This window comes from Megascapheus bottae, chromosome 3 (assembly GCF_031878675.1).
Source record: "Megascapheus bottae isolate mThoBot1 chromosome 3, mThoBot2.hap1, whole genome shotgun sequence".
Taxonomy (NCBI): Eukaryota; Metazoa; Chordata; class Mammalia; order Rodentia; family Geomyidae; genus Megascapheus; species Megascapheus bottae.
Window position 1 is genome coordinate 64359222 of NC_143511.1, and position 15114 is coordinate 64374335.

Below are 15114 nucleotides of genomic sequence, written 5' to 3' on the forward strand. Positions count from 1 at the left end.
ACTTCCGATTTTGTTGTTCTGGTGGATAATTGGAGATAAGAGTTTCCTAGACTTTCCTGCCTGGAGTGGCTTTGAATCCTGATCCTTAAATATCAGCCTCCTGAATAGCTAGAATTGTAGGCGAGAGCCACTAGAACTATTGTATAGAGATTGATGTAAAGGTGATTATTATCTCCATTTTTTTTTTTTTTTTTGCCAGTCCTGGGACTTGGACTCAGGGCTGAGCACTGTCCTAGGGCTTTCCTCAAGGCTAGCACTCTACCACTTGAGCTACAGCACCATTTCTGGCCTTTTCTGTTTATGTGGTACTGAGGAATTGAACCCAGGGCTTCATGCACACTAGGCAAGCACTCTACCACTAGGCCATACTCCCATCCAATATGTGAAGATTTTAAGGCTATATGCATAGTTAGAAGGCAGTCCCTAGACTGCCCTCATGTTTCAATCCAACAGTGTTTAAGAAGTTTCTTAGACTTGCTTCAGATTCAGTAATTTACTTGAGGGGTACATAGAACTCATCGGAAGTCATTGTACTCAGCGTTATGATTTAGAATAGGGAAAGGATACATGTTAATCAACTAAAGGAGGAGATAAATGCAAAGGATGGATGCACTGGAGGGATCCAAGCATGAGAACTTCTGATTGTCCTCTCCTTGTAAAATGTGATCTCTTAGCTAAGCTATGAGCTAGTCTACTTGGAGTGTTGCCAGCCAGTAAGTGTGTGTGAGCCTCAGTGCTCAGAGTTTTTATTGTGGTTGCAATCCATAAATATGATTGATTGGTTGAATGCTCATGCGGTTTAATCTTAGACTTTAGGTCTACTAATATCATGTGTCCCAAAGTCCCGGTTCTACATCACTTCAATGGGCTTTCTTAGTATGGCTAGCCCCCACCCAAGACTATTGTATGCTATTATCCCTGTCTTAAGTACTGATGTATTACCCACTCCTAACAGAGATCAGGGATGAAATGCATTAGCTCTAGAACCCTGTGGAAAAAGTCAGACTTCCCTTTGGGCAAGGTTTTTTTTCCTTTTATTCTACCCAGATGAGTAGTTGCTTATGTTCTTAAATAGATAGCCAGGAGGCTTTCTTAGTTAATGTGGTTCTTTTATACCTCTAAATTTGTTGTATTTCACAGACTAGATCTAGAAACTAAAGAAGGGATATGAGATTTTATTCCAATTTAATATTTTCATCATTTATGAAATATTCATATTTAAAACAGTAGTGGCTAGGTGTCAGGAGGCAGAGTAGTAGATTAGAAAGGCCTTTGCACTAAGACTGGGTAACTGTCTTAAAGTTATCCTAACTCTTACTTATCTTATGACCTTGGATAAGTTACTGAGCCCCAGTTCCTGAAGTCTTTCAATGGACATCCATCATCTCCTTGGCTTGTTAAGATGGAAAGCACAAAGCTATGAACTGACTGCATTGATTTTGTTATTTGCTAACTGAGCCATTGTTTTTATGTAATTTAGTCTTTTATGGCTCCTATTCCGTGAGCTAGAAGTATTACTCTCTTTTACTTAACTGGAAAACATTTTTTTGTGTGTGTGCTTTTTAGCAGCGGGCTGAAGTTTTTTTTTCTCTCTGAAATCTTTGATGTTTCAGGTAGTTTGTTCACACCTGATACGTGTGGCTGTGCATGTAATATACAATATTTTTGTTTTATCTGATACATCTGCCTCTAGCCAGGTCTATGTTTCTCAAGTGCAAGGCAGTATATCCTGCCTAGGGAAAAGTCTCGTTGTTGGGATGGAGCTGTGTGGGCTGAGGAAGGTATACATTGTGGACAAATGTAATCTATATGAACCATGTTGTTAAAATAGTCACAGTAATTTCTTTAGGAATTCTAAATGATCAAGGAAGGTGTGAGTTTTTAAAAAAATTATTAAAATTAGACATGGATTGACAAAAAGGATTGAGAATAAGTCTCCCATGCACTGAGAATGGGTCGTATTTGTCATATAACTTCTAGCATTATCAGGGGACCTGTTACTGTGTAGGCTATTCAATGTATATATAACAGAAAAGAGAAAGCGGGGATGTTTTAAGTTTGGCCATAAAACAATTTAAAATTTAGTTTCTGTTCTCACTCTCTCTCCTTCTCGCCCCCTCTTTCACTCTCCTTCTCCTTCTCTCTCTCTCTCCCTCCCTCCCTCTCTCTCTCTCTCTCTCTCTCTCTCTCTCTCTCTGTCTTCTCCTCCCTCCCTCCCCCTTATCTCTCTTTCTTTTTTGGGGACCTAGTTATGGTCCCTGAGTTTTTTTTTTGTTCAAGCTAGCACTCTTCAGCCACAGCTCCACTTCCAGTTTTCTAATGGTTCACTGGAGATGAGACTCTCGTAGACTTTCCTGCCTGGGCTGTCTTTGAACTCTGATACTTAGATCTCAGCATAAGAAGAAGCTGGGATTACATGCATGAGCCACAGTGTTCAGCTGTTCTTCTTAATTATATATTTTTCTACTGTTTTTATTCATATTATTTGAAATTGTATGAAGTAAAAATGGAATATAATTGAAAACTTTAAATTACACAGTTGGTACTACATTCAGTATATGTTTTTCTGCCCCATCTGGGAATTTATTTGATTATTGTCTGAAGGAGATTAAAGGGAAGTGGACAATCTTGTCTGGCTTTGAACCAGGATCCTCAGATCTTAAGCTTCTGAGTAGTTAGGATTATAAGTGTGAGCCACTGGTGTGAACCCAGCTTTTCAGAGATCCCTTTGAAGAAAGGACTGAATTCTCTGGGCCCCAAGTATCCACCTCCCTACAAAGTAGAGGCCACAGTTTCTGACTCTTCACCTGCCATCTATATTTTGTTTTTATTTCTTTAAACTGTTCAAACTGATGACACTACACATAGTATCTTCTTTTTTTTTTTTTTTTTTTTTTTTTTTTTGCCAGTCCTGGGCTTGAGCTCAGGGCCTGAGCACTGTCCTTGGACTTTCTCAAGGCTAGAGCTCCACCACTTGAGCCTCAGCACCACTTCCGGCTTTTTCCTATGTATGTGGTACCGAGGAATCGAACCCCGGTCTTCGTGCATGCTAGGCAAGCACTTTTTAACCGCTAGGCCAAACTCCCGGCCACACAGTATCTTTTGTCAAGAGTTGTGTGCTGTATTTTGGTCCTGTTAGCACTCTAAACTTTTAGGGCAAGGGATATGGCTCAGAGGTAGAGCACTTGTCTATCATGTGCAAGGCACAGGGTTAAATTTCCAGCACCTTTTCCTTATATTAATTACATTTTAGACTAGCTTCTTTTTGAGAGTGCTGATTAGATTTCCTGGAGGAAATTATTTTCATCAGTAATATGAAAACCTCAATCTTGAGGTTCTTTCCTTTCTCAACCTTGGGACTTTTTTTTTCCCTCTTCATTTTATTGTTTGGCTTTTTGTCTTTATCCACAGATTTCATTAAGAAGAATTTTAGAACAAGACTCAAAAGCTTTTCTCCTGCTTTTCTAATAAAAGCAGCTTATTCAACAAGCCTCTAAAGCTTTCACAAAATTAAAAAAAAATCTTTTACCTTTTAGATGAGTGAGTTCAAATTAGTTAATTATATTTAGCTTCATGCAATATGGGTTTGTATTCTGTGAAAGGTAACTAGTTATTTCCTGAGTGTGTTTCATACATGCATAGACACAAATGATTATGTATCTAAGCCATTTCTATTTTGAGAGAGGCATTAAATAGGTATATAAAAACAAACTGTTAGCTATCAAAACAGGACTACAAAGCTGGGTACTGGTTGCTCATGCCTGTAATCCTAAGTACTCTGAAGGCTGTGATCTGAGGATTGTGGTTTGAAGCCATCTCTAGCAAGAAAGTCCATGAGGTTTTTTATTTCTGGTTAACCACCAGAAAACTGGAAGTGGTGCTGTGGCTTTACGTGATAGCCTTGAGCAAAAGATCTCAGAGACAGTGCTCAGGCCCTGAGTTCAAACCTCACAACTGACCAACAAAACAGAACTATGGTAATGAATATTAGTTTTGGATAAGAAATTTTACTATGTGAACAGAAGAAATTTTGCGGAAAAAATATTTACGTGTGTGTTATTTTTCTTCTCAGATAATGGCTCTGGATCTGGAGAAGGAGGTAAGTTTAGAGAGAGAGAGAGAAAGTGAGAGAGAGAGAGTGTGTGTGTGTGTGTGTGTGTGTGTGTGTGTGTGTGCGCGCGCGCGCCAGTACTTGGGCTCGAACTCAGAGCTTGGTCTCTGTCTCTTAGCTTTTCTGCTCAAGCATGCTACTCTTCTACTATTCAAGCTATACCCACTTCTTGTATTTTGATGGTTAATTGGAGATAAAAGTCTCATGCACTTTCCTGCCTGGGCTACTTTCAAACTTCAATCCCCAAATCTGAGGATAGGATAACAGGCATTTGGCAATTTTGTTTTCTTCTTTAAGGACCTTTGCTTTCACATAATGCAGTTCATCCACTGAAAACGTACGAGTCAGTGACTTTTAGCATACTACTTTAGAATATCTCATCACCTCAGCAAAAATCACATGCCATTTGGCCATCAGCTATAATCCTCATCCTTCACCTGCCTGTCCCTTTTAGCACTGGGTACTCTTGTATCATGTCTTTTTTTCCATACTGCAGGCCTGTAATTAAACCAAGGGGAAAATGCTGTAATTCCTGTTAAATTGAGGATGTACAATTGACTTGCCCTTTGGATCATCTGCAGAAGTGATCTCAGGCCAGAGGATTTGTAACTCACTTCTTACTTACAAACTTTTTTTCATAAGAGATTTTTTTTTTCTTTCTTTTTTTTTTTTTTTTGCCAGTCCTGGGCTTGGGCTGAGGGCCTGAGCACTGTCCTTGGGTTTTCTCAAGGCGAGCACTCTACCACTTGAGCCATAGCACCACTTCTGTTTTTTTTCTATGTATGTGGTACTGAGGAATTGAACCTGGGTCTTTGTGCATGCTAGGCAAGCACTCTACCCTGATTTTTTTTTCTTTTAGTGGAGGCATGTGTAATACTGAGGTTTGAACTCAGGACCTGCTGCTTGCTATGCTGGTTCTCTGCCACTTGAACCAGGTCTATAGTCTGGTATTTTGATGGTTATTTTGGAAATAAAGCCTAGTGAACTTTTTTTTTCTGCCCAGGTTGGCTTCAAATGGATCCATCCTTCAGATATCAGTTTCCAGAGTAGCTAGAATTACAAGTGTATGGCATTGGTGCTTAGCTATTATACGGGATTTTTCAAAGGAACAGGGTCAAGAATCTGCGGAGTAAGCTATGCACAGTAAATAGTAAACTCACAAAACAGCTCTGGTGAACTTAGATTATTTTCAGCTTTCAGAAATTTACTGTTTTTCAAAATAATTTTATTTCAGAATCTACAAATATGTAAATTTTATTCTGGTGTTTAAACAGTATTTGGTAATAGTACATAATAGAGTCAAATAATGAGAATTGAGGATGGTTAATGTATTTCATAATCCAGCCAGGCCATATCTTAGTATTTACATGCAGAATGATGTTTGAGGTGCTGTGAAGATAAAATTAAAAACACTCATGTTGGGAAAAATCACTCTAGATGCAAACTTAAGTTAGGATCTTTTCACACTCACTGTGTGAAATTTTATTCCAGGTTGCTCTTTACTCTTCTGTGTGTCATACAATCCTGAAGTTTCAGAGTTAGGAGGGATTGTGAAAGTCATCTATAATGGGCAGTCGTGAGAGAGGAAGTTCAGGGATGGCAGTTTCAGCCCAAGAAGAAAATGCTTAAAGCTGTTGAACAATAGAATTTGATTAAAATGGCATGTTCAAGAAGAAGCTTCATAATTATGCACAAACAATAAGCTCCTGAATTTTAGGTCTAGGCCTTGTGGTCTTATATTCAGTTAGGAAACTCATTTGATGTCAGGATTTGTTGTTGTTATTGCTGCTGCTAACAACAACGACGACAATAATAATAATAACAAAATAATACAATACTGGAAGTCTTGTCTTGAGGATGTAGGTATACTAGTTTTTTTAAGGAGTGAGAGTTTGAAGCTATAGGTAATTTGTTTAGTTATTCTGAATTTTGTGATGTTTCTTAGGTCTCAGAATTACCTAGGGTTATTATTTCTGGATTCTCTTTGGGTATGTTCATGAGAGTTTGGAGAGTATTTCTACTTATAGTACTACTTATGTACCTCTCCTTTTAGCCCCTTTTAATACCTTCCTGGAATAGTATTTTTTTTTTCCCAAACCGCATTGGGAAAAATCCCTTGAGAAAGCTAAGGTCTTTAAATTGGCCCTAGAATTACTGACTCTCCTGCCTAATCTGCATTTATCCAGATAAAATCCACTTTTGTTGAGACCCACCTACACATGTAGGAACTTCTTCAAGGTGGAATGTCAGCCCAGATGGGGGCGCTAGTGTATTTGCTTTCTGTTATCTAGAACTAGACAATTCTACATCTGGGTATTTCTGGCTGTGCTAAATGGACAGGTAGAGAGAGGGAAAAGTCATTTATAAAGACTTTGTTCCTGTTAACATTTGGGCACATACACGCATACATTTTAGCGGTTGAATTCATTTACATATAGTTAGAAAGGCAGGCATGGAACTAATGTGAGGGATAAAGCATTCAGGTATTTGTCTGTGCCAATAAACAGTGTTCACACTAATTTCAGGAGGACAATCACAGGAATTGATTTATTGCTCATGGTTTTTCCTCTCTTACTTAGTGATTCATGGTAATTTTTTTAAAGATCTGTTGGTTGTCAAACTTATTATATTGTTCCTGGGTATATTGTTCACGATGTTATTTGGCTGAAAATGCTCATGCCATAGAATATGTCGTACAGTATTTGGTAATCATTTTGGACTCAGTCATTGATAGATTTGGGGAATGACTTTGTTTTTTTTTTGTTTTTTAGGAGCTCAGAAACATTTTCTGTCAAATTTCCTGAAAACATGATATGCTTATCTGGAAAGGTTCCCAACTTTTGGTTGAAAGTCTCTTTTTTCTTTTTTGAACAGAAGAGGAAGGGTCAGGGGCAGAAGCTCCCAGAAAACATTCCAAGTGTGGACCTTGCAAATACAAAGCGGAGTGTGATGAGGATGCAGAAAACGTTGGGTGAGTTACAGAGAGAAAGGGATGGATGCAGCTGGAGATTAGGCCTTCCTCCTTCCACAACTGGATCATAGGAGGGTTTCATCTCCTTCTGTGTACTTTGGTTGTGCTTTTCTATACTTTAAAATTTTAATGGCAGTCTAGTCGATGTTTTCTGCGATTGGTGCAGTATTTCAGAATGTTCATCTTCACATTGCTTACTTTAAGCCAGCGTTCTCCTAAAACTGCTAACTATCCCACATTGAAAAGACATGGCACAGGGGGGGTGGGGGGGGTAATGGGTACCAAGACATGTGAAAGGGTATCAATGTATGTGAATTAAGGCACTTTCTATCTGGCAAATATCATGTAACCCTTTTATTAATTACAATAAAAATATTAAAAAAAAAAGAAAAGACATGGCACTTTCTGTGTAGAGTAAGAAGAGGAGGAAGGATGGATTTATTCAGTTAGAGTACTAATGATACCTTGCAGATATGCATAATACTGGAGAAGAGGCCTTTTGCAAATCTTCCACTGAAGGTGTCAACAGCACTATGAGGTGTTATATCATTCTAAAGACTGGAGTTATGATTTGCTAAAATCATAAAGCTACATCATGGGAGTAATCTTATTTATTTATTCATTTATTTACTTATGCCTGCCTACGTTCATGCCTTTGAAGTTCCCCATGATAAACATTCGAAAACTTTAAAAGGCAATTTGGTGAATGGTCTCTTTCCAGTTACTCAGTTGTCAAGAAGCAGTCATTGGGATCCATTTCTTGTTTAATTTCTCAGGGGATACTTTATGCATTTGCAAGCAAATGTGCACATGTATTCTTTTCTTAAAGATGGCAGCACAGTTCTGTATCCTATCTAAAATTCTTACATTTTTCCCCCTGATACTGGAAGGGCTTATGCTTTTTCTTTTTTTTTTTTTTGCCAGTCCTGGGCTTGGGCTCAGGGCCTGAGCACTGTCCTTGGACTTTCTCAAGGCTAGAGCCCTACCACTTGAGCCTCAGCACCAATTCTGGCTTTTTTCTATGTATGTGGTACCGAGGAATCGAACCCGGGTCTTCATGCATGCCAGGCAAGCACTTTAACCACTAGGCCAAACTCCCGGCCCCGGGCTTATGCGTTTTCTTGGCGTTTTTCACTCATGACTGGCACTCAATCCATTTGTCTCATGCCTCCAGCCCAGCCTTTTTGCTGGTTAATTGAAGATAGGGTCTAGTGGACTTTTCTGCTTGGTCACTTTTGAACTCTGATCCTCTAGGTCTCTGCCTTCTGAGTAAGTAGGATTACAAATGTGAGCCACTGATGCCTGGCTTCTATTACCAAATCTTACTGTAGAATATACAGTATGTATGGAAGGTTTAAAAACATCGACATACAATTTAAGGAATACCTGTGTGCCTACTTTCTGTTGTGCAAACTAGAAGACTGCCATGTTTTCAGTACTGAGTTGCAGCATCACCATGGACTGAAAGTGCTGTAAGCACCATTCTTAGGCAAAGCTTGCAATATAAGACACTTGAACTGTCTCTGGGTCAGAATTTGGCTTTTGTTTTTCAGAATAATACCAATTGTAAAGAAACCATTAGGGAAATGGAGACAAAGACACGAGAGGGGATATTAATGAGAAGTAATGCACCCTCTATCTGGCGAATATAACTGTAACCCCTCCATACATTGAAATAAAAAAAAGAAACTATCATTGTTTTTCCTTATTAGACTGGGATAGTTTTTTGTTTTTTGCTTTTGGTGGGTCATAGGGTTTGAACTTGGCCTGGACGCTGTCCCCAAGCTCTTCAGCTCAAGGCTACCACCCTACCCCTGGGCCTGGGTACTGTCTCTGAGCTCTTCAGCTCAAGGCTACCACCCTACCCTTGAGCCACACCCTACTTCCTGTTTTCTAGAGGTTAACTGGATATAAAAGTCACAGGTCCTTTTGTGCCTTGGCTTGCTTTGAACCTTGATCCTCAGATCTCAGCCTCCTGAGTAGTTAGGATTATAGGCGTGAGCCACCACACCCGGCTTGGGATAGTACTTTGTAACTAAGCCTTTTCTAGGTACTGAAGCCATTCTGCCATTTTCTTTTCCATTCGCCACCATTTCCTATCTTACAGCCATACTAATTTTTGCCTTTTTATTATTTACTGATGGATTCATTTTATTAGTGCTGGCATTTGAACTGAGGGCCTTTGCTCTCACTTGGTTTTTTCACTCACAATCTGGTGCTCTACCACTTGAGCCATTCCTCCAGTTCTGGCTTTTTTGTTGGCTAATTAGGTAAGTCTCTCAGATTTGTCTGCCTAAGTGTTTGAATCTTGATGCTCAGATCAAGATTCAAAGTACTGAGGATTATAATCAGGAGCCTCCAGCACCTGGTTTCCCACTGCTTTTGCCTGGGACTTGAATTTAAGGCCTAGGAGCTGTCCCTGAACAATTTTGCTCAAGGGTAGTACTATACCACAGCTTCACTTTTGGCTTTTTGTTCGTTAACTGAAGATAAGAGTCTTATAGACTTATAGCCTACCCAGGCTGGTTTCTAAATCATTTCAAATTGAGATTCTCAGATTTCAGCCTCCTGAATAACTAGTACTATAGGCATGAACCACTAGCACCCAGCACCAAATGTTTTTATTGTTACTCCTTTAAGACAAACACATATTTTGGTTTGATGTTTGATTTATTTAAAAAATAACAATAATAGCTGGGTAAGGTAGCTCATACCTGTAATCTTAGCTACCCAGGAGGCTGAGATCTGAGGAATGTGGTACAAAGCCAGTCTGGGTCTTATAAAGACTGTGAGACTCTTACTTTCAATTAATTCCTACAAAACAGTAAGTGATGCTGTAGCTCTAGGGGTCAGGCAGTAGCCTTGAGCTGAAGAGCACAGGGAGAACACAGAGGCCCGGGGTAGGGTGGTAGCCTTGAGCTGAATAGCTCAGGGACAGTGCCCAGGCCCAGAGTTCAAACCACATGACTGACAAAGAAAAAAACACCAAAACAACAACAACAACAACAACAAACACAAAAGAAACAATATTTTCTGTGGAAATGCATATGTCTCTTATAAAATACAATGGTGTATAGATCCAGCTCTTATTATTTTTGCTAAAAGTGCAGCATTTCATTTCAGCATTGATACCATTAGGTAAGTATATTATCAGTATCCTTACATAGGGAATCTGAAATATTGTACCTTAGTAGAAGAAACAGATTGAATCTTAGGGAACCCATTTCTAGGTACAAAATCATGACAGTTTTTGTGTAGATTTGTATCATATTATAAAGCTTAAAACAATTTTTTTTTCTTCAGCTCAAGGCTACCACCCTTTCCATCACAGTGGCATTTCTGGTTTTCTGGTGGTTAACTGGAGATAAGATCTTAGTGCATGGCTTTGAACCATGATCCTCAGATCTCAGCCTCCTGAGTAGCTCTGATTACAGGCATGAGCCACAGTGCCTGGTGCTTAAAACGATTTGTAAAAGAAAGTTCTTATTTTATTCTTGTTTCTACTCCCATTCTGCTGAGTCTTGAGAAGACACTGGGAAAGCAGAAAGAAAAAAGTAGCCCCCTTTTTTTGGATAAATTGTTATTAGGGAGGTTTTGTTCCAAGAATGGGAAAGGTCGTTGGACATTTAATACAAAAAGCATTATTATTAACTTTTGTAAGGGGCAAGTCATGCTCTCTGAGCTTCAGTGGCCTTTTTTGCATTGAGTTTCTTTTAAGTCGTCTTTATCTTTTCTTTTTCTTTTTAAGCTTTATTTATGAGCACATGCTGAGATTTCTAGTAATAGCATGGCCTCCCAAAACAAATCAACTAAGGTGAACTTCATTTTCTTTTGGTCATGTAATAAGATTCCTATATTATTTTGGAATCTAAGCAACATGCTCACCTATTAGGTTTGATGTATGTGGCTCATCAGGCCAGATGGTAGGTATCATTCTGACTGATAGATGACTTTTCTTAAAAGGTGTTCAGTAATGGATTAAATTTTCTATTAGCATTGAAGTTAGGTTTCTTTTAAAAATGATATACAGGGGCCGGGAGTTTGACCTAGTGGTAGGGTGCTTGCCTAACATGCACTAAGACCTGGGTTTGATTCCTCAGTACCACATACATAGAAAGAAGCCAGAAGTGGTGCTGAGGCTCAAGTGGTAGAGCTCTAGCCTTCAGAAAGTCCAAGGACAGTGCTCAGGCCCTGAGATCAAGCCCAGGATTGGCAAATAAATAAATAAATAAATAAAAATGATATAGCATGCATTCAATTTTCTTCTCCTGTGTGGTGATTTTATCAATGATATGGCAAAAGTAAGATAGAATCACAGTCAAAAAGTTTCAGCATCCTGAAATAATCTAAAATTTATTGAGATGAAGGTAGCATTCTAATCCCAGTCTCCAGAGGACAGCCATTGCATGTTTTGCAGATCATACTGTGACAGAATTAAGTGTTTTTAAGAATCTCAGTGTAAGTGTCATGTTTGATGTGCTACTAGTAAAGTTAAGGCCAGTCCTGTGTTTCATTTGCATATTATCCCAAACAGTTAATCTAGCATTTTTTTCTGTACTGTAGATCTGTTTTATTCTTAATTTTACATACCAAGATGTTGGAGCTGGAGGATGAGCAGAATAATTTTGGGGACTTTTGTGGTTCTTCAACAAATAAGGAATTATTAGATATCTACCAGTGGTGTGATAATAGTCTTTCAGTATCTTAAAGGGCAAGCCTGAAAGATATTTTTCATTATTACATTTTGATTTGGAGATGTGTGAGTTACTTTTGCATAGACATGAACAAAATACTTGAGATGACAACTTAAGAGTATAGTTTTATTTTTTTCTTTTTTGCCAGTCCTAGAGCTTGAACTCAGAGTCTGGGCACTGTCCTTGGGCTTTCTCAAGGCTAGTACTCTACCACTTGAGCCACAGCACCACTTCCAGCTTTTTCTGTAGATGTGCTACTGAGGAATAGAACCCAGGGTTTTGTGTATGATAGGCAAGCACTTTACTACTAAGCTATGCTACTGGTTCGAGGATGGATTTTCTTTTTTGCCAGTCCTGGGACTTGAACTTGGCTTGCACACTATCTTTGAGCTTTCTCAAGGCTAGAGCTCTGCCACTTGAGCCACAGCATCACTTCTGGCTTTTTCTATGTATGTGGTACTGAGGAATCGAACCTGGGTGTTCGTGCATGCTAGGCAAGCACTCTACCACTAGGCCAAACTCCTGGCCTAAAAAATTATTTTATTATCAGGGTGATATATAGAGGGGTTATGGTTACATTTGTAAGATAGTGAGTACATTACTTCTTGGATATTGTTACCCCTTCCCATGTTTTTTTCCCACTCCCCCCCCCAAGTTGTAAAGTTCATTTCTAACATACTATCTTGTGAATATTGCTGTTACACTGATTTATTTTGAGATAAGGTCTTGCTAACTTTGCCTGGACTTGCCTCAGACTGTATTTTCCTGCTTCTGCCTCTTCTGAGATTATATTGTAGTCATGCACCTTGTCCACTTTCATTGCTTGCCTTACAGTTTTACCCTTTGAGATATTATTTGTATGATCCCATGATGATATCATTTGGTTTTGTTTGATTTTTTTTTTTTTTTTTGCCAGTCCTGGGCTTGGGGTCAGGGCTTGAGCACTGTCCTTGGACTTTCTACCACTTGAGTCTTAGCCCCACTTCCGGCTTTTTTTTCTATGTGTGTGGTACCAAGGAATCGAACCCAGGTCTTTGTGCATGCTAGGCAAGCACTTTAACCACTAGGCCAAACTCCCGGCCCCCTGATATCATTTGGTTTTAAACTGATTTTAAATTTTATTCAAATGAAATCATACTCTATGCATTCTTCGCCTTTTATGTAGCTGTGTGTTTTGGAGATTCAATTTCAATTGTTCACATAGGTGTGGATAATTCAATTTACCTACATTTTGGATTCAACATGTTGAATGGTAGACTTTTACATGGCTTCTTGTTTTTTGTTCTCATAACTCTGCTCCTTGTGCACATGTGAAAGGTATTTTTAAGGATTATTCATAGTAGTCCAATTATTCAGCAAGTACAAGTCTAGCTTTTTATGGCACTGCCTCTTTTCTGGTTGCACCAGTGGGTTGTTACACTAGCCAGCCTGTGCTTCTCATTCTTGATATTGTCTTTGTTCAAGATTTTACCAAATGTGGATGCTATATTTTTGTGGTCTTAATTTTCAGTTTGTGGGCCGGGAGTTTGGCCTAGTGGTAGACTGATTCCCTAGCATGCAAGAAGACCTGGATTCTGCTCCTCAGTACCACAAACGTAGGAAAAAAGTTGGGGGTGGTGCTGTGGCTCAAGTGCTAGAGCTGTAGCCTTGAGAAAGGACAGTGCTCAGGTCCTGAGTTCAGTCTCTAGGACTGGAAAAAAAAATTCAGTTTCATGAGTGTTAAAAATTGAATGCTTTTTCACATATATTGACTTTGTATACATTTCAATTTTTATTCACTTAAAAAATTCTTCTCCCTTCTACATTGATTATGCATCACTTGAAAAATGCGTTTATATATTTATGTATTCCAGGTGCTAGTTTTTTGATATATTGGCTGTAATTATGTTTTTGTTTGTAGCTTAGCTTTTATTCTTTTTATGAGACATTATTTCCAAGTCATATTTATAGTCTCTTATGGTCTTCAAAGTCTTTCTGGCTTTATCTTTCACATTTCAGTCTTATTTAATAAGGCTAAACCCTTTTTTAAAATAAGTTCATCAGGACTTACGGGAATCTTCAGATACATAGGAAAGCAGGGTAAAGAAATAGTTCTATCTACCCTGTAATACTGTCTTCAAAATGTCTAACTCGGATTCATCTTCTCTTCCCTCTTTACCCTTTTTTGGGGGAATCTATTTTAAGTAATTCTAACATCCTTTTTTTTTTTTTTTTACCTGAACAGATTTCAGTTTTACTGTGATTTTTATCTGCTTGATGTATGGGTTACCCAGAGGTATTTCATTGTAATTTATCAACTTTTGCTTTATAGCTTTTGAGCTTATCTTTAAATCTTGAGAATTATTAAATTTTCCCGGTGAACAAAATGTTTTATTACTATGAAGGGATTTTCTTTTTTATTCCTTTTGCACTGTGGTCTTATCCTTGATATTAAATATAACTATTCTAGGCATGATATCTCTCTCATTATGCTTTTACTTTCAATTTTTCATTTCATTATTTCTTAACATGTGTTATAAAAGCAGCACAGAGTTTGGTTTCGTAATTTCATGCCTCCAATCTTTGTTATTTAGCTAGAAAACTTAGCCTACATATATATATATATTTAAAAAATTAACTTATTGTTTTACAGGTGTTGTATAGAGAGATTACAATTACATGAATCAGGTAATGAGTGCATTCCATTTTGTTGTGCAGTGTCTTCTGTTCCCTTACTCTCCCAGTCACTCCCTCCCATTTCCACACATGAGTTACGAGTTCACTTTCATCTGTGTCCAGTGAGCTCCTACTGCACTTTATTTTTTGTTTTTTGTTGATTGTGGGGCTTGGACTCTGGGCCTAGCTACTGTCCCTGAGCTCTTCAGCTCAAGGCTAGTGCCCTACTCCTTGAGCCACAGCACTACTTCTAGTTTTCTGGTTTAATTGGATATAAGAGCCTCAAGGACTGGCCAGGCTGGCTTTGAACCGTGATCCTCAGATCTCAGCCTCCTGAGAAGCTGGGATTACAGGTGTGAGCCATCACCGCCCAGCTCTACTGCTGCCATTTTTTACCCCCTTTCCCCTCAAATACCCTCCCTCACACCCTCCTGAAGATACACACTTGAATACGCCATACCTAAAGAAAAGACATAATTGAGCCAGGAGTCTGACCTAGTGGTAGAATGCTGCCTAGCATGCATGAAGATCTGGGTTTGATTCCTCAGTACCTTATACATAGAAAAAGCTGGAAGTGGTGCTGCGGCTCAAGTGATAGAGCTCTAGTCTTGAGAAAGCCCAAGAATAGTGCTCAGGCCCTGAGTTCAAGCCCCAGGACTGGCAAAAAAAAAGAAAAGAAAAGA

At 38.8% G+C, this 15114-nt stretch overlaps 1 protein-coding gene across 2 annotated transcripts in view; it reads left to right on the forward strand.

Moving 5' to 3' along the window:
- LOC150065692 (myb/SANT-like DNA-binding domain-containing protein 3) overlaps positions 1-15114 on the forward strand; it is a 129562-nt gene that overhangs the window by 85632 nt on the left and 28816 nt on the right. For both annotated transcript variants that reach the window (XM_090330334.1, XM_090330335.1), the window contains 2 exons: positions 4073-4099; positions 6986-7082. In XM_090330334.1, coding sequence (XP_090186460.1) covers positions 4073-4099; positions 6986-7082 — 124 coding nt within the window. The remainder of the gene's footprint in view (positions 1-4072; positions 4100-6985; positions 7083-15114) is intronic.